This window comes from Colletotrichum godetiae (assembly GCF_030913485.1).
Source record: "Colletotrichum godetiae strain CBS 193.32 chromosome Unknown BDP55scaffold_44, whole genome shotgun sequence".
NCBI classification, from domain to species: domain Eukaryota; kingdom Fungi; phylum Ascomycota; class Sordariomycetes; order Glomerellales; family Glomerellaceae; genus Colletotrichum; species Colletotrichum godetiae.
The window spans coordinates 267,083-284,805 of record NW_026851292.1 but is presented as its reverse complement, the minus strand read 5'-3'; the positions used below and the strand labels follow the sequence as shown (position 1 = coordinate 284,805).

At 53.0% G+C, this 17,723-nt stretch overlaps 9 protein-coding genes across 9 annotated transcripts; 5 read left to right on the top strand and 4 right to left on the bottom strand.

Annotated features, from left to right (window-relative positions):
- Positions 1–150: 150 nt before the first annotated feature.
- On the top strand, positions 151–1,767 carry BDP55DRAFT_287149 (uncharacterized protein). The gene is made up of 2 exons (XM_060566523.1): positions 151–1,285; positions 1,360–1,767. The coding sequence occupies exons 1-2, from the start codon at positions 607–609 to the stop codon at positions 1,527–1,529; spliced, it is 849 nt and encodes a 282-aa protein (XP_060425756.1). The 5' UTR covers positions 151–606; the 3' UTR covers positions 1,530–1,767.
- A 1,573-nt stretch (positions 1,768–3,340) lies between these two features.
- On the bottom strand, positions 3,341–3,790 carry BDP55DRAFT_732046 (uncharacterized protein; the record flags this gene model as incomplete). The annotated part of the gene is made up of 1 exon (XM_060579894.1): positions 3,341–3,790. The coding sequence occupies one exon, from the start codon at positions 3,788–3,790 to the stop codon at positions 3,341–3,343; it is 450 nt and encodes a 149-aa protein (XP_060425755.1).
- BDP55DRAFT_675326 (uncharacterized protein) lies at positions 3,602–4,411 on the bottom strand. Its single transcript, XM_060575738.1, has one exon. The coding sequence runs from the start codon at positions 4,349–4,351 to the stop codon at positions 3,854–3,856; it is 498 nt and encodes a 165-aa protein (XP_060425754.1). The 5' UTR covers positions 4,352–4,411; the 3' UTR covers positions 3,602–3,853.
- Positions 4,412–5,072: 661 nt separating this feature from the next.
- On the bottom strand, positions 5,073–6,004 carry BDP55DRAFT_706698 (RmlC-like cupin domain-containing protein; the record flags this gene model as incomplete). Its single annotated transcript, XM_060578061.1, has 4 exons — positions 5,562–6,004; positions 5,365–5,531; positions 5,131–5,305; positions 5,073–5,108 (listed from the first exon to the last, which is right to left on the bottom strand). The coding sequence occupies exons 1-4, from the start codon at positions 5,745–5,747 to the stop codon at positions 5,073–5,075; spliced, it is 564 nt and encodes a 187-aa protein (XP_060425753.1). The 5' UTR covers positions 5,748–6,004.
- Positions 6,005–6,541: 537 nt separating this feature from the next.
- On the top strand, positions 6,542–8,611 carry BDP55DRAFT_675323 (cytochrome P450). The gene has a single exon (XM_060575737.1). It carries the CDS (start codon positions 6,911–6,913, stop codon positions 8,522–8,524), a length of 1,614 nt encoding a protein of 537 aa, XP_060425752.1. The 5' UTR covers positions 6,542–6,910; the 3' UTR covers positions 8,525–8,611.
- Positions 8,612–8,839: 228 nt separating this feature from the next.
- Positions 8,840–9,541, top strand: BDP55DRAFT_635607 (uncharacterized protein; the record flags this gene model as incomplete). Its single annotated transcript, XM_060572792.1, has 1 exon — positions 8,840–9,541. One exon carries the CDS (start codon positions 8,840–8,842, stop codon positions 9,539–9,541), a length of 702 nt encoding a protein of 233 aa, XP_060425751.1.
- A 1,129-nt stretch (positions 9,542–10,670) lies between these two features.
- On the bottom strand, positions 10,671–13,135 carry BDP55DRAFT_675319 (uncharacterized protein). Its single transcript, XM_060575736.1, has 2 exons — positions 12,761–13,135; positions 10,671–12,612 (listed from the first exon to the last, which is right to left on the bottom strand). Exons 1-2 carry the CDS (start codon positions 12,826–12,828, stop codon positions 10,878–10,880), a joined length of 1,803 nt encoding a protein of 600 aa, XP_060425750.1. The 5' UTR covers positions 12,829–13,135; the 3' UTR covers positions 10,671–10,877.
- A 1,604-nt stretch (positions 13,136–14,739) lies between these two features.
- Positions 14,740–15,630, top strand: BDP55DRAFT_559864 (uncharacterized protein; the record flags this gene model as incomplete). Its single annotated transcript, XM_060569942.1, has 1 exon — positions 14,740–15,630. One exon carries the CDS (start codon positions 14,740–14,742, stop codon positions 15,628–15,630), a length of 891 nt encoding a protein of 296 aa, XP_060425749.1.
- Positions 15,631–16,065: 435 nt separating this feature from the next.
- On the top strand, positions 16,066–17,046 carry BDP55DRAFT_559786 (short-chain dehydrogenase/reductase; the record flags this gene model as incomplete). Its single annotated transcript, XM_060569931.1, has 1 exon — positions 16,066–17,046. The coding sequence occupies one exon, from the start codon at positions 16,066–16,068 to the stop codon at positions 17,044–17,046; it is 981 nt and encodes a 326-aa protein (XP_060425748.1).
- Between the last annotated feature and the right edge of the window lie 677 nt (positions 17,047–17,723).

The following is a 17,723-nucleotide window of genomic DNA, read 5'->3' as shown; positions in this document are numbered from 1 at the left end:
GTGCGCACAGCCAATATCAAGCACCTATCTATGTCATATCCACTGACGAAAGATAACAGCAATGTCAGGGTGGTGGAAGTCCAAAGTACTTGAAAATACCAAGTTTCTGATGCTAGCAGCCGTTGTTCACCCCTTTTACAAAGACAGACCCTTCCCCCCAAATGCAACACAAATGTACGAAGTATCCTTTTCCAAACAGTTTATCCACTCCCGTATTGTCGCTTTCCACGTCCTACAAGGATCGCAGCCATCTGAGACTCATGTATTCGTATGCCGAAGAATGCTTGTTGAGGCCGGAGGGCCCACCCGAGATGCGGGCTTCCCTAGTACGCCTACAGGTGGGGGGAACTCATTTCACAAAACTGCGTATGCGTCCTTGGCGCTTAATGAACTTTCACACCAGGGTGCGGTCTTTTTCACAGTGACCGCGCTCATTGCCTCCTGACGACGAGGTCCCCTCCTCCCCTTCTCAGCCGACTTCCCTCTCTTTATAGCCACAACTTGTCTTTCTTGAAGTGACAGCCCACAGTGGACTGCAGTCTATGTCTATCACCGGCCAGATTACGGAACAAGCGGTGCCTTTTGGACAGAGCGAGCCTTTGCGCGATGAGCACCCCGATTGCTGAGCCTTGCAGCGTTTCTGAGGAAGCAGCAACGGCAATCAGTAAATACATTTCCCAACTTGACGATAACCTCCGCCGGCAATTCGAAAATGAACTGAATCGTGTCCTGAAGTCCTACCAAGGCTTCAGGCAGAGGTGTCAGCAAAATCTTCTGTCAGGATTGCCTCTTAAACACGCACTCGAGGACAAGTCTGGAGTCATGGCACAAATCAGAAGAGAGTTCCCCTGTTACATTACGAATTTCACCTACGATAATATCGCCGACATATCCTTCACTGCTTACGAATATGCCGTAGTCAAGCCGGAACCATACACGATGCCAATTGAGCTCCTAACCATAGGACTCCCACCTCCACTGGACCCCTCTTCCGAAGACCTTTTACCTAGTCTGCATCTCAATACTGTTCGGCGTAACGGAGGCAAAGCTAATCAAACTATGAGCGCGAGCACTGTTGGGAAGAATCGACCTGAAAGCTTCGTTTTCCTTTACACGCTGGACGGAGCGAGGAGTTACTGGATTTTGACCTGCCCGAGGAAGGATTGTCAAAACCGCGAATTTTCCAGGAACCCAATTACCAGCGGAGATGCAAAAGCACACTTCAAACAGTGTAAAGTCCCTTTCATAAACGAGGAGAAGATTGTCAGGAAGTATGGTACGAAAGGTAAGTGGAACTCTATGTTGTCGAACTTCTTCATCTTTCCCCAGACGAATGGTTGACATGTCTGCTTTCCAAAGTTATACCCCATCGACGCGACTCTCGAGACATGCCGATCAGCCGCCAATGGATAGCGAGGCACAACAGGAACATTGGAAGGGGAGTACTCTGCACGAATCAGGAGGATAAACAAGGAGGCAGGGGCGCAAGTTCAGTCACCACGGAAGATGAGCTTCGAGAGTCTGACTAAGAGTGCTTGGAGGGCTTGATGAGAGGGGATCGATCTCGCACAGCAGTGCACCAATTGTGTCCTTGATCTCTGGTAGTGAGGGGCAACACGAATAGAGAGTAGTCGAGATACCACGCTGTACGTGCTCGTTTAGTAACAGGAATTCAATTTCGAGTACGCAGCATTTTGGGAAGGTCGTCAAGATATGCCCGTATCGAACAGCCAGCTTAAGTATTCCCTATGCTGTCTTTGTCTTCTGGTGAAGACTTTACTTCACAAGCTCACAATCGGCACCCGTCCATCTGCCGCACCTTATATGTAGTTTCATGTGGAAACTTGGTAGAAAGATACTTCATCGAACTGACTCGATTTCTAAACGTTATGGGAAGACTTGCGAAATACTATGCCAATATTCTTGTCCAGGTTCATATCGGCTTTGCCAGTAGCGTCATCGATAACAGGGCAACAGCAAACGAGGAAACCGATGCTCTCTCGACTGCATACACTTTAAGCAGGTACAGTTGAATTTGAAGCAGAGTTTAGACGTAACAACGTCGATGGTCCGCATCATTGTGTGGTCCAAGATATTCCTCGAGTTCCAGCTCGAAGATGCCAATCTCGCTGAGCGTATTCCTGCAAGGCACTGTCGAACTAGCTACCTGTCACTAAAACAGAATTCGCTTCGATTTATGGTTTCAATACGCATCTAGAATTTCTGTGAAGTTCATGACAGCTACGTTCCAAGCCCACGCAGGCTTCTGCAGGCAGCGAAGTCAATACGGCCAGAAGATCGAGGGCCTCCGCCAGGTGATCTAGGTGATTGATTACATAACGAAGACCCCATGACGAGTGGCGAGACCTTGAACGGGTGTTGCTATCACGACACTATCAAGTATTGAACACCGCGAATGTACTTTAAGGAGGAAGATAAGCTAGGAAACTATGTCATCCTAGACAGTTGCTCCAAACAAGCTCACCGAGAGTCACGCAGGGCAGCGGCCAGGCGAGCCTATGAGTGCATGGCATTAAGCGTATGAAAACCCAAAGAATACATGCAAATACCTCGATAAAATACTTCTCAGTACCGTTGCCCGGTTTCATTCAGCGCTGCACCCAAGGCAACTCTAATCAAGTTACAGAACATCGCCCTTAATCGAATCAACTCTAATTAAGCACAATTACTGAGCCGGGTTTTGTTTTAAACAAAGCCGAGACAGTCAAGGGCAAACTCCCGCCGACGGCGCCTTTTTGGGCCTCGGTTGACTTCTACTAAATACATCCTCAACGTGAGTATTCAATTGATCAACTCTTGGGGGTAAGGAGACCAACTTAATTCAATCAACCTCTGAAGGAAGAACAAATTGATCAACGTCACGAAGGCAGGAAGTCAGTTAATCAACCAGAATGCCGAAGCTGCGTTGCTTGCGTTGAGTGCGGACTTTATGTTAGCGTCATCGCCTCGAGGCAGTGGTCCAATCAGTGTAGGCAGTATTGTAGGTAGAGTAAAGTCAAAAGTGCCATTAGTTTCTCTTCAGCGGAGGGGTTTTGGGTTGGTTGTGCAGCGAGTGTACAGCATTCCATTCGAATGTAATTCGAGTTAGACGGATGATAACGAGGATGCAGGTATTATGCTAGCCTTGCATATTTAGAAAGTGTCGATTTGAAGTCTCATTTAACCTCGAGGCAAGGGGCCGCACAGGGGCCACTTACAAACCTATACTTACAAAAACTACGGTCTACCTAACCTTTAGTTAAAACTACTCTTTTATACCTCAATATAGAAGTTAATATATACTATTTTAACCTCTTTATTAACCTACGGTTCGAACTAATTACCCCGTAATAGGGATACCAATAGAAAGAGGGCAGGCGACCTGTTGTAACACTTGCTGCCACCTCGTGCTCGTTGGCGACGCCTGATGCAGCTGGCTAATGATCCTCAAAGACCCCAACGCCATTTTCTCAGCCTCCACTGGAGCGACGTGCGGACACAGACGCGGTTGCCGCCACAAATACGACGACAGCGAGCCGCACATGTAGACGCAGAAGATGAGGATAGCAGGGAACCCCTCGTCGCGCGCCCTCATGCTGAAGTATGCCTCTACCTGCTCGTGCAACTCGACCACATCACTAAACAACTCGTTAGACATGTCAGTCCAGAAATCCTCGGGCGCAATGTTCTGGTATTTCTTCTTCTCGTCTGCGGTGATGGGTGATAGGGCAAGAATTATGTGGTTGATGAACGCCCTCCCCAGCACGATATTACTTAGGCGCAAGACCATGACGATGGAAAGGTAGGCCAAGTGTAAACCCCCCGCCCTCCAATCGCCCAGGTTCCAAAGACTCTATTTATGCTTCGGTGGGATTTTCGCCTCCCACCCTTTGAGTCCCTCCGCCAGTGTAGCGTGTTGGCCTTGGGGCCTCCAGGGATATTCTACCGCCAAACTGTCGGCTTGATGCCCTGCCTGACGAGCAACCTTCCCCCATAGGTCATGTGCCTGTACAAGTGTCGCAAAGAGGCATCTCCCCGGGCCCCCGACGAGACGAGGGCTGGCGAGGGCAAGAGGCGTATCAGGTAACGCAGCCCTCTCATCAGGGATAACTCTGAAAGGAAAATCGCTCTCTTGGCAAGGAAGGAGGGCCGTGATGGCTACTAGGGGAAACGATGTCGGAGTGCTATGGCCAGAGTGGAGGCTCTCCTGGCTCTGGATCATCCAGAACGTGCGCCTTGTCGATTCCGCCTGTACCACCTGCTCGGGCTGGACATCTGGTGGGAGGGCGTACGTCTCTTCCAGGTGAAGCCTAAGCAGCGTTGCCATACGAACCGCAACACTCATATTCATGGAGCTCCTCTCCTTGTCTCCGTTGCCCCACTCCGCGATGGCGAGTAGGAAGAAGGCTTGGGTGTTTTCCAATGAGGACTGGTATATCTCCTCTGACACCATGCCCCTTGCATATTCTAGGACTTGCTTCGTTGTTCTAGGAGCATTTCCAAATCGTCGGATCAGGATAGGGGTGAAGCGGGAGGAAACGGAAAGGATGCAGCAAAGGAGGAAGTTGCTTGTTGCGAGAGGGTCCTGGGCTAGGTTTCCCTAGAACATTGCCTTTGGGATAAACCCCAGCTAGAAGTAGGATGTCACAGAGATTCTACAGCCCTCGGCTAATTCTTCGTTCGGCGGCAATGACCCCGCAGGTTCTCTCGCTGGCTCTCTTACTGGCGTGGGAGGGATAATCTTCCCGGTAGACAGCTCTGGCATCTGCGCCATCAAACCTGCCGCCCCATTTTCCAAAGTATCCTCCGCAACTATACCCAACCCAGTACTCTCCTGCACTGTGGAAGAGTCGCACACTATAGAAAGCCCATCGGGGCTACTTGTAGAGTCGGTATCTTCGGGTACATATGACGGCAGTGGTCGCGATCGACGGCGGAACTGACGGCCAGCCGCCTCATCCCCACGTCGAGGGACTGTGCAGGGTCTCAAGGCTTCGGTGCCGGCCTGGCGGCATGCTTCGCACGGCGGCTGCGAATTCTGCTTTACGCACTTGGATCGAAGGCGCCGGCATCTACGGCAGGCGGCCCCTCCATGGCGTTGAATGGGCCTTTGTATGATTCTGCCGGCACGGGTGCAGCGAGGTGCGAGTCCGCCATCTTGTAGACAATCTCCCTCTCTGAAGAGTCGATGTCGAACGAGGCGACGAGGCTCTGAAAATCCTGCGATAGCGCCATTCTGTTCGATTCAAGGGGTTCCAACTCCGGCAGCTCGTAGTGGCTGCCAAAGATTTCCTGGATATAGTCTCTGCACGGGCCGTCGGGTAGGGAGATGCGTAAGCGCAAACCGGCTTGAATGACGGCCACTCCCCCGGCCGGACCGTGAGCCAGCCTAGCTCGGTCTGTATGTCGAGTCTGCCTTGCTGTGGGAGGATCATAAAGTCCGCTTCATTGTTGCAAAAGGCTCTATTGGTCATGGGTCTGGAGGCGGTGTAGACGTATATTGCGATGCCCTCCTTCGAAATCGGATCTCCCTAGCCACCGATTGTACGTATTCCCTGCACGAAATCGAGTCCTCCCGACCCTGCATCGCCGTCTTCGCCAGGCAGCGGGAACGGATCCCACGCCTGTTGTGCCGCAACATACTTGACTCGCTCATTGAACGGCGAGAAGCAAGCCTGCAGCCACGGATTCAGCTCCGGCGGAGGCACGACGTCGCGATGCGCGACCGACGGCCAGATGCGATACATCCATACATGCTGAAGTGTCGCCCTCGAGCTCACAAAGGCGGACCAGTTGAGCTGTTCCGAATACAAGTCGAATTTGCATTTCCGGGGCGCATTTTGGCCGAGGGGCAACGTTCCCGGCACCGCCTCCGATGCGAACCGATTTTCGAACCCCGTTTGGTAGCGGTGGGGGTCCGAGTCAGTCGGCGCCGTGGAGTAAAAGCGGCCGCCGCTGTAGCCCCGACCATTTTCGAGGCCGTCCTCTCTTGTCTGTGGTGAGGGGTAGAGCAGGTGAGCAGAAAAGGCACACGCGGCTCGGTGCGACTCGGTGATGCGAGCTATCGTCTGCACGTCACTGACTAGACGCTGTGACTAGTGAGTAATATCTGCATCTTAGGTGAGACCGTGGGATTGAATGACAAGAAACGGAGGGCCGTAGGAAAGAAGAAGGCGCGTTGAAGTATTGCAGAAGGTCAGCTACAAATGGATTCCAGCACAGCTCGAGTATACTCCGAGAAACATCCAATAGTAAAAGCTTTCAAAACGGCACAAAGCTCAAAAATCATACGGAAAACGCGGAAACAGCCCATGGACCAGGTACCACGGTGTAGCAGGCAGATGGGCCATGTCGTGTAAGACGACTAACATTTTGCCCATTTCCGGCAATCTCAGGAGCTTCTCGTCGGCTGCGGGTGCACTTGTCTTTGAAGTGGCTCCTTTTGCCGGTTACTACCAGGATCCGGCAAGCCGTCGTGGGCAGAATTTCCGACCAGGTTTTCCTTTGTGTTGGTTTGGCGTCATGCCCAAGTTCTCCTCATCTCAGGTTTCTCACATGCACTAGCCCGAGTCAAACAGCTCTTAGTCTGTGTGTCCTTGACTCTTACCCTCAATGACTTCTCGCTGATAGGTAATCCACTGGCAGAGTAAGGTCTCCTCATCATTACGTGCTCGAAGGACGCTGGCCCCTCTTCCACCCCGTCAGCCAAGATGACCATTCTGGGGTCCCTGCGTGCTGCATCACGACAAGGTTGGAATAGGCATCGCGTTGGCTATCATTGGTGACACCTCTGTATAAGAGCCTCGAGGCTTCCCCATCACCGAGACCCATCTTCTCGGCTTCGGTGATCCTAGTAAGACTATCCCGAGGGCAGATTCGCTCGCTAACGACGCTCGCTACGTTCCTTTGAATGGAACTACGATACGCGGCAATGGCCCTCTTCCAAATGATATCCGTGCATAGCACACGCCTCGCCGCGATCCTCCTCCTCCTCCTAGCTGCTGCCGTCACCATCCATGCCATACGGACCCGGCGCAGGCGCCCACGCAACCCCGGAACCCAGCGGGGCCTCCCGCTCCCGCCCGGCCCCCGCGGCGAACCGATCCTCGGCCACCTCCGCATCATCCCGACTAACAACCCAGAATATGCCTACGCCGCCTGGTCAAATGAGTACCGCTCCGACGTGCTCTACTTCAACGTCCTGGGCCGGCCCGTCATCGTCCTCAACTCTGTGCGCGCCGCCGTCGACTTGCTCGATAAAAGAGGGGCGAATTACTGCGATCGCCCGCGTTTTGTGCTATTCGAGGTGATGGGCTGGCGCAAGACGTTGACGTTTTTGCGATGGGGCCCGGCGTTTCGTATGCATCGCAGGATCCTGCAGCGGAGCTTTTCCAAGACGAGTATCCAGAGGTACCGCAAGCTACAGGAGAGGGAGGCTTTGGTCTTGTTGAAGGGGATTATAAGAGACCCCGGATCCTGGGAGACATCCCTTCGGAGATTCGCGACCGCCGTTGTGATGAGCATAGGTTTCGGTGTCAACGTGGAGAGTGATACCGACCCGTACATACAAATGGCCACAGACGCGTCCTACGCCCTCGGCCACGGCGGAGCCCCGGCCGGGACTCTGGTCGACTTCTTCCCCTTTGTGCGTTATCTCCCCGACTGGCTAGTCCGTGACCGGTCACTCCGGTTCGCACGGGACTGGAGTTGGGCCATCCGCCAGATCCACGATGCCCCCTACGCCGCCGTGGCCGCTAAGAAGACCCAGGACCAGGAGTACAGCCTCATCAAGATGCTGCTCGAGCAGAGAGCAGAGCAGATCAAATCGGGAATGGCGCCGGAGCTGTCGGTTGACGACATCAAGGGCGCAGCGGGGGCGGTCTACGCCGCAGGACAGGATACGACGTGGTCCACACTGGTAGTCTTTGTCCTCAACATGGTTCTTCACCCCGAGGTCCAGGATAAGGCGCAGAGGATGCTAGATGAGGTTGTCGAGGACGGGAGGTTGCCCACATTTGAAGATAGGCGGAGGCTGCCATACATTAACTATATCGTCCAGGAGACCCTGCGGTGGTGCCCTGTATCCCCGATCGGCGTGCCGCATCGCTCGCTAGAGGATGATGTCTACGATGGCATGTTTATACCGAAAGGATCGTTCGTGTACGCCAACGCGCGCGCGATGACGCATGACGAGCGGACGTACGCTGATGCCGGGGCGTTTGACCCAGATAGATATATACCCATCGTGGAGGGCGGCCGTGGGGAGCCGTTCCCGGTGGGACAGTTTGGTTTCGGTAGGAGGGTTTGTGTTGGGAGGCACCTCGCAGAGGCGAGCGTCTGGATTGTCATCGCGTCAATGCTGGCGACGGTCAGGATTGAGAAAGCTAGAGGGCCGAGGGGAGAGGAAATTATACCCCGTGTTAAGTTGACGAACGGGCTTACGAGTCATCCAAAGCGTTTCCTGTGCCGGATTAGGCCCAGGAGTTCTCGTAGGGCAGAGATGGTTATCTCTGCAACCCGATAGCTGTATCCGATCTTGAATGCATAGGCCGGATAGGTACACTATACTATAATTTTGCACGCCTAACCAATCGACAGCGCAAAATGCAACTACTTCTTTATCATTCTATCTGGGCTAGACTTGTACATCCATGGCATTAAAGACTCCATGTCTTCATAACCATACCGCCTTTCACATCCACCTTTTCTGCTGGCCACGCAGAGGTCCAACACAACACAACCAACACGACCAACACAACCAACTGATTCAAAACCTTAAAGAAACACCGCAATTGAACATCCCCCTCTTCATCATACACTCGCAGCCGCTCTATAAACCATGGAATCCAAGGAGGAAGCCGGACTGTGCTCGTCCAAGGATGTTCTCTCCAAAATGTCGCCAGAGGCTCGTAAGAACACTTACAACAAAGCGATCGTTGTCTCAACTCCAGTATTCGTCTCCCAAGACTCTCAAAACGGACCGATAGAGTTTTTCGTACCCGGTAAACCAACTCAATGGCCTAGATTGCCATTAGTGAAGTTTCTAGAGTACAATGAACAAGAGACAGACGCAGTCTTTTACGGCTCGAATCATTTCAACCTCGTCGACACAACGACCCGGCGCAAAACTTCGATCTTAGAAGCCTTTCTGGTCTCACCCACGTCAACTCATGCGCGTCTGCTATCCCACTTGTCCCTCAGCTTTCCTACCCTCGAGGCGGTAGAGGGACGGTCCGAAATGCTGGGGCTTACGCAGAATGGAACGCGCACCTTGAAGCTTCTCCAAGACTACTGTGTCAATCTGAAAACGTTGGAATTGTACTTGTTTAAATTCAATGCCTTCGGTCTTGTTGGAGAAGCTCCTGGCGACTCACAGTCCCGCCGCGAGGCTTTATTGCAAGTCAACGCGCAGTTAAAGGCTGTTCCGTCTCTGAAAAGACTTCTCGTCAGGTGTTATCATGACAGAACAACCCCTGAGGTGATACAGTTGATGCAGGGCCTTGGTTGGATGGTCCTGGTGGGCGATAAGGGGTTATCATGATTGTCGCAAGCTTGTGCACATGGCTCATCACTTTTTCAGGGCCATGGAGAGGATGCGGCTATGTGACCGAGACCATGTATGGAAAGAAGCTGAAGGGATTTTCGTTATTGGGCATGGAGGGGCCTTTTTGCATTCAAGACTATTAGTGGCGGCACGTACCGGTACAGTATTTGTTTGGCCTCCAAGTTCACGTTTCGTTGGTGGTGCAGGAATGACAGGTCGTAAGTCAGATCACTATGTTAGCTTTACCAACTAAGTCAGTATATTACATCTGTTCTACCCAACATTGGTGTTCGCCTCCTAAGGGAAATGCTTGTCTAGTAACTAACATCACTTAGATGCCCTCGGACAACACGAAACATAGCTAAGAACATCCACCCGATACGAAACACTCTGCCTGAGCAGTACCCTGCCTGGTCCCAATGAATAACAGCTACCACTTTCGGATTTCGCCCCAGCAACAAGATGACATTAGACGTGGCGAGATTATCAGATATCCTACAGGAAATGTGCTCTACTACTACTACGGACGACCTACGCCAGCCATTTATGGGTTCGAGCTAAGCCTGGACGGCCCTCCCTTTTTCTATTATCGCGCACACTCTTTTAGCGCCCATATCCCATCGAGCGCGAGATAACGTCGGTCTGAGCCTCTTCAGTCTTCTCGAACACTTGAATTACTGATTTGACTGAGTACATCAGACGGCATTAAAACGGGGTTGATATGGTTTGTCATAGAAGAAAAAGTATGTTATTCGCTACCAGCCCTCGGGAGAAGCACGTCCCTTTGTACTGACATTGCCTCGCACTCCATGGGACAGCGCATTCTCTCAGGCTTTGCTTTACCCTCTTAGGTTGAACTCTCAATGAGAAGGCACCCCGACATCAAATAAGCCTGAGCGGCGCTCTTGATATTACGCCTCATTGCTTTCTACAGGGAGGAAAGGTCCAAGAGTCCTGCCGAGATTTACCCGGGGAGTGACTATTTTGCTGGGCGTAGCTCATCCTACCTAGGGGCTCCGAGACTCATGAGACGAAGTTAATTATTAAAAAGACTTGCCCTGGACTGCTTTACTATATTCGAATTTGTTCGCTTGAGAATCGAAAAGATGTTCGAGTACTTCCCATGTGTAAGTCAAGAAGATAATATTACTTTAGGTAACTACCCCATTCATCTAAAAGTACAACTACAGACAAAGAAAATCTTTAAAATCGACCGCGGCCTCCCTGCTGTGGTATCAAACTCGTGAATTAAGCAAAGGAAAAAAAAGCCATCAACGCCGATCTGCTCCAATCATCAATCCTCTAAATGAGTGTCTGTGGTATGAGTCTCCCCTTACTTGGCACCATTGACCTTGGCGCCGTTCTCACTCTGCATAGCCTGCATACCAGCATTCATCTTGCCAAACTGCCACTCGGGCAGCGTAATGCCAGTCTGCTCGTTGATAGTCGTCATCAGAGGAGGCAACATCTGGTAGACGTTGCGCATGGTATCGATACCGGAGTTGGCACCACCCTCACCAGAACCCTGGCTACCAGTGTTCCAGACGCTGATCTTGGGCTGCAGGCCGCGAATGGCGTCGGCGTTGGCCTTTGCGAGCTGAACGTAGGTGCCCTTCTCGATCATGAGGTACTGCAGCAGACCGGCGGGCCCGCCAAAGGCAGTCGACATCTTGCCGTAGGCGTCCGCCATGGCAGACATGCCCTCAGCCTTCTTCAGCATAATGGCCAGCTCGGCCTCGGCGTTGAGCTGCGCCGAGTACTGGTGCGCCTCTGCGTCCTGGCGGGCCTTATAGGCGTTTGCATCAGCCGTCTTGGTGGTACGATTGAACTCGGCCGAAGTATGCGCGTCGGCGTCCTTTTGCGTCTGGTAGGCCTTGGCCTCGGTCTCGCGCTGGCTCCTCTCAAAGTTCGCCTTGGCATCGGCCTCGATGGCGTAGGCCTCGGCGTCGGCTTCTTGCTGGCGCGCCTCGCGCTCGATAGTGGCCTTTACGACGTCGGTGGCACGCAGGCGCTCAATCTCTGCGGCGGCGCGCTTGAGCTCGACCTCGCGCTTGAGGTCCTCGTCCTTGGACTCGAGGGCACGGCGGGCCTCGACGCGGGCGATTTCGACGTCCTTGCTGAGAGAGGCCTGGCGGGTGTCGAGGTTGGCCTCGGCGGTGGCGCGCTCGATGTCGCGGTCCGTCTTCTGGACGGCGGTCTCGGCGTTGATCTTTGCGATTTCACGCTCCTGCTCGCCCTTGCGCTTCGACTCGCCGACGTTACCGCGCAATTGAGCCTCGGCGACGTCGATCCTGGCCTGGTTGCTGGCGCCCTCGTGGGCCTTGCGGGAGAGGGACTCAAAGTAGTTTGAGTTGGGGGCGTCCTTGAGCTCCTTTACGTTTGCATTGTAAATCTTGAGGCCGAATTGGCTGAGCTCGGATTGGATGTTGCGGAAGATACGGCGCTTGAAGACCTCGCGCTCGGTAAAGATCTCTTCCATGGTCATGCTGGAGACCAGGACACGGACTTCACCTTCGATGATGCCCTTGACGATGTTCTCGAGGTGGAGCAGGGAGCTTGTCTTCTTGTCGGCGGACTCGGCGAGAAGCATAGCGTACTTCATCAGGGCGTCGCCGCGGTCCTCGCGACGGTTGGAAGACATGTAGCTGTCGTCCTCATCGTGCTGCTGTTGCTCCGAGGTATCGGAGTGGTGGTTGGATTGATGGGCGGCGTTGGCGCCGCGCTGATTGACGTCGGGACCGACGGTAAAGACGACGGGCAGGAGGAATTGAAGCTTCTCCTTGGTCATGGCCTGGAGGCTCATGGCATAGTCATGGGGCGTGATGCGGAAGCGCATGCAGCGTTGGAAGGGCCAAACCCAGGCGGCCTTTGTGATCTTGACCGTCTTCACGGACATACCCGTGATGGCGAGGTATTCATCGGGGGCGGCGACTCTGTACGACATTTTGGCGAAGTTGTTTGGTTTGGAGTGAGTGAGCGTCAGGTAGAGATAGAGGAAGGGTTGGACGAGCGTGAAGGGAGTGAATTCTACAAGGCGACTGCTCTTCTGACGTGTTGGCACTAAAGCTCTGGTTTGAGGATCAGTTGATGGCTGGAGGGGCGTTTAGAGTAAAGGTTGCTTGAGGTTGTGATATTCTCTTGTAGATAAGAAAACTCGAGGTATCTTGAGGTAGCTCTATGTTTGTGTGACACAACACTGCAAGTAAAGAAACTTACCGCCGTATTATATAGAAACAATGCAGTGAAACCAAGACATCAAGCTCCGAGCTCGAGAATGGAGTCATACCATGTTACCAACCTTACCTATCTCATCAGGCCCCTGACGGGAACGCCCAGCCAAGCAAGCTAGTATTACCGGTAAACGGTTGCAGGATGCATCATGCAGCTAGCGTGTGACCAGTGACCAGGCATTTTTCGGTTACACCACATAGCATTCTGGCAGCCTGTGAAGTGAGCCTCGTGGCATGCCTAGCATAGCACATCATTGTTGGAGTGAAGACAAGTGTTAGGCGGTAACATTGGTAAATGGTCGCCGTCAGGACTCCGTCCCGTTGGTGGCGGTGCATAGGGTAAGTCAAGACATCCATGGACCTGAATGTGGAGGAAATGACATGGCTGAAATGGCCCCTTCCTATTGTTGCACCAGACGGCATGCACGGCAGCCTCCCGGTTAGTTAGTCATGTCTCTCCACGTGACACCATCGGAGCATTTTTGACGAATCAAAAGTCGGCAGTGGATGAGCTAAGTCAGGTGATGTGGCTCAAGAGCGCTAGAGTTTTTCTCGAAGCCTGCCGTATATGGCTGCCTGGTTATGTAATCGCCTAAGGTGGCTGGTCTGGGGAAATTAAGGTGTCGATCCACCATCTGAGGCCCGCCACTGCTTCGCCCGGCACATTGACAACACCCTCGCTCACGGTTCCGCCAGGTCAGACTTGCATCAAGGGATGCAGGGACGGGCTAATACAAGTGCGCAGGCCTGAATCAGACCATCGAGGTTCCCATAGATACAATACAGGCATGTAAGTAGTGTCTCGTCCACAATCCCTCTCAAAGGGTATGGTCTGCTCCAGTTCCGGGCACCACATGAATCAAGGCCTGTCCTTCCCGTAACCGAACGCTTACTTTACGACTACATGTCAACTATCTTGCGGCTGAAACTGGCATCTTGATCACACACTAACAACGCCAGGAAATCGCTCAAATATCCACAGTAACATCGGACTTGACTTGGCCTTCTATTCCCAAATCGACGACCGAAGCCTAAGTCTGAAATTCTCGCATATCAATCGACCAGCGGGCCTCATTCTCGGTCACCTGTTCCGGGAATGCTGAGCGAGGGCGCACTAATGCCTCCTCGCCCCCTTCCAATAGAAACCAGCTGCGGCGCAGCACAGCACTTTAGTCGGGCGTTTTCCCCCTCCTTTTCTTCTCAGCACGTTCTCCAAGAACGCCTCCGAGAACCCTTAGAGCAAGCCATTAGCGTCACCGACAATCGTCGACTAGCAATTGCAGCGCCTGGCAATGCTGCTTCGCCCAGCCGCAATGCCGCCTGAACCGACCCCAAGGACTAATCGAAGGATCTACAACACCCACGAACCGATTCACAGCCTCTCCCGGCCTCATTCCGTTCCTACTCTTTGATCTAACATAACCATACAATTTCCGCCCCTGCATATCATCAGTTGGTCCAAGAACCCTGTGACCCTGTGACAGACAGACCAATTCGATAATCTCCGCCACCATCCCCGGATTATGACCTCCACTCCGCGCAGGCATTCCGGTTCCCAACGCTCAGCCCTGTGAAAGTAGAACTGATGTTCCCATCGGCATCGGCCGAAAGCACTTTAACCACCACATCGAACTGTGTTTCCACTCTTTCATCATTGCGGAATTGCCGTCTCGGCACCGAAAGTCGTTGCCTGCCTTTCCCGATCCTCCAAGGTTCATTCATTATTGCGGCACACACCTGATGTCAGCCGTCGCCCGAGGCGTTTTCCAGCAGAAGAGCGCTCGGTAACAGTTGCGGTCCATCTCTCAAGGTCGTCCACCCTGTGACAGACGAACGCCTGGCTTCCAATCATCTTACCCACGACTCGCACTGCATCAGCCCTACGAGTTCACCTTCATACAGGTCTCGGTCGCCAAACCGCGAAACATCAACCTAGTTCTGAACTTACTCTAAGGCACCGTCGCGATGTCGAAAAGTCGTGATGGGGACGGGGACCTGCCCCCCTCATACAACGAGGCAACGACATCCTACCACTCGCCATCGTCATTCAACCCCAACTCATCGGTCTCAGCAACTCTCAACAACCTCTCTTCCCTCCTCCGTGAAACGCAAGCTCAACAAACTGCCAGAGATACCGTCACAACGACAGCCCTTCTCCCGCTTCTGACGCCCCACATCACGTCACTCTTGACATGTCTAGGGACAACCCCTCACCCGCCGGTATCAACAGAGCTCTATCTCGTTCCCTCGGCAGCAGTTGGTCCAGAATGGATCATCGCCTCGGACGCCGACCCCAAGGCAGGACAGGTCGCGGAAGTCATCCGCGTGCAACCGGAGCCCGATCCCGATTCCAAGGGGAGGGGTGACACCAAAGGTCCAAGCTCGGGCTCAGCCTCCGGAAATATAATAGGCTCCTCATATGAATTCGACGAATGGGGCCGCTGGGACGACGACACCAATGTAGGGTCGTCGTCGTCGTCGTCGAGGGAAGGAGAATGGTGGTGGAGCGATGAAGGCCTGGCCCGGCGTCTCGCGAAAAGGCTACAGCCCGAGCCGAAGCTCGATCGCACCGTCGTCCGTGCCGTCGTCGAACAGGCAAAGGAGGATAAAAAGGCCGGTCGGTGGGGGCTTTTCAGGACCGGCATGGAACCGTCGTCACCTTCGTCATCTTCTTCGGGTCCACCCCCTCCTCGGCAGATATTGAAGCACACGTCTTCTTCCACAACTTTTGAAGAAAATGTTGCTATGACAGTGCGCGCGGAGGAAGTCACCTTTCGCCGGGAAAATGAGATGGGGATATGGGAGAGTATGCGCGGCTTCGGAATTGTGGTAAGAGTAAGGATACGAAGGACATGAGGCTTTAATACCTAAGCATCCGCGCTGGATAGCCGATGTTAGGAAGGCAGGACGTTCAAATGAGAAGTGTTCCTCCCTGAAGGTCTCGTACTTCGGACTATTTCGGTCATCCGCTGCAAAGCTATCTAGCCGAATAGCTGCCCATTGCTGACCAACTCCTCGGTACTCGGCCTTGATGACAGGATGTCAGATGGATTCCCGCCGACCAATAGGCGGAACTCATACCTAAAAAGTGAATACCTCTCGTCCGAAATTCGATCGAATGCTGAGCCTCAGCTGCCTATTTGCGATAGCATATAAGGAATTAGCGTAAGGCAGGGGGCTGCTGAAGTTCAAGATAACATTGCACAAGTCTTGCTATCTAAAAGCCCAACAATTGTGAATAACGAACTGACCAAGGGATTACTTACCCAATAATAGATAAAGCTCTCGACAATGGTCTCTATTCAGCTAGTCAAGCAGTCCAATGCCCTCGTTGCATCTCTGCCCAAGGGTCTGGTAGCAGTCTTCATCGGCGCAACGTCAGGTATTGGCGAAAGCACCCTCCAACACCTGGCCCAACACGCGGAGTCCCCACGCATCTACTCCATCGCCCGTCCTCAAACCGCCGCATCCCACGAGACCTTCCTCGCCTCGCTGCGCGCAAACACATATCCAGATGCCAGCTATACCATCCTCCCCGCAGACCACGCCCTCGTATCGGACATCGATACCGCTATGGAAACCATCCTCCAAAAGGAAACGAAAGTCGACATCCTCTTCCTCTCCGCCGGCTTCATCGCATTTGAAGGACGCCGAAATACCATAGAAGGCTTAGACCCGTCCATGTCAACGCGGTACTACACCCGCCTCCGCGCCGTACAAAGGCTCCTCCCGCTTCTCAACAACGCGCCCCGCCCGCGGGTCATCTCGGTGCTAGCGGCGGGACTGGAGGGTCCTATGGTCGACGAGGACGATCTTGACCTCCGTCGGCCAGGAAACTGGGGGTTCTGGCCTGCTTCGGTGCAGGCTACGACCATGGGCACGCTCGCACTCGAGGTATTGGCAAGAGAGAACCCCGGTGTGAGTTTCGTGCATTCTATGCCTGGCATGGTGGCGACGCCTGGTTTGGAGAGGGCGAGGCGGTTTGGAGCGGGTGGGGCAACTGGGGAGATGAGTGTTGAGGAGGCGGGTGCGAGGGGGTTGTTTCTGGCAACTAGTGATCTGTATGATTCTCAAGAACGGGAAGGAGTTGTGAGGGTTCCTGGCGGGGTTGAATGTGTGAAGAAGTCTAGTGGTGGGATCTTTTTGGTTGGTCCGCAGGGGGAAAGAGTTGACAATGAGGAGGTTTTGGGGGATATGAGAGAGCGAGGGTTGGATGAGAAGGTGTGGAAGTTCACTCGGGAGATGTTTGATGATTGTCTCGAACGGAAATGAAGATCTATGGGTCGATCGAAGACTATAAAGATTTACAGAAGCTCTTTGAGGCTACGGTCAATCGTCATGGCTTAGGTATCGGCTGACGGATGATGCTTTCATATTTTGGTTCGCCTCGTAGCATTGGCTTTAAACAGGCCATCTAGCACTACTATATAAAAGTTATTTCTTTATGTATTGAATCCCAAGAGAGTTCATTATCTATCCAAGCTTATAGGTCGACTTTGTGTCCAGTCAACGCAGTCCCGCTCCAACGCGCTTTCCTACCAGAATAACCCATATTCATGGCTCTTTGGTTCGTCTTTGAAAGTTTGCTCGCCGGAAGATATACAAAAAGAACGTTGAAAATGACAGGAACAATGACAATGATAGAGGCAGCAATCGGAATGTCAAAAGCGGCAGTCTGTAGGGAAGAAGCAGGGACAAACGAAATACGGGTGGTGCCTTCCCAGGCAGACTTTTCCTTGCCCTCCTCTCGCTTCCATCCCGACGTTCGTAGAATTTTCTTCCCACCTACCTACTTATCTTAATTCCAGCTCCTATCACCCATCTGAGGTTCCGGCTCACCTTCCATCCTCACCTCACTCAGATGCACTTTCAGGCTTCATCTCACAACAGCTCTCAGCTCAACAGAGTCGCCTAAAAGCACTTTCTCAGCTTTTCTTTCTCTCCTTTGC

Bases quoted from the DNA above. Each gene is read 5' to 3' on its own strand.
- BDP55DRAFT_287149 (XM_060566523.1), top strand. From the start codon at position 607: ATGAGCACCCCGATTGCTGAGCCTTGCAGCGTTTCTGAGGAAGCAGCA. The intron at 1,286-1,359 runs GTAAGTGGAACT...TGCTTTCCAAAG, and splicing joins CAGGAAGTATGGTACGAAAG to TTATACCCCATCGACGCGAC.
- BDP55DRAFT_675326 (XM_060575738.1), bottom strand. From the start codon at position 4,351: ATGAATATGAGTGTTGCGGTTCGTATGGCAACGCTGCTTAGGCTTCAC.
- BDP55DRAFT_675323 (XM_060575737.1), top strand. From the start codon at position 6,911: ATGGAACTACGATACGCGGCAATGGCCCTCTTCCAAATGATATCCGTG.
- BDP55DRAFT_675319 (XM_060575736.1), bottom strand. From the start codon at position 12,828: ATGACTCCATTCTCGAGCTCGGAGCTTGATGTCTTGGTTTCACTGCAT. The intron at 12,613-12,760 runs GTAAGTTTCTTT...TCCTCAAACCAG, and splicing joins TGTTTCTATATAATACGGCG to AGCTTTAGTGCCAACACGTC.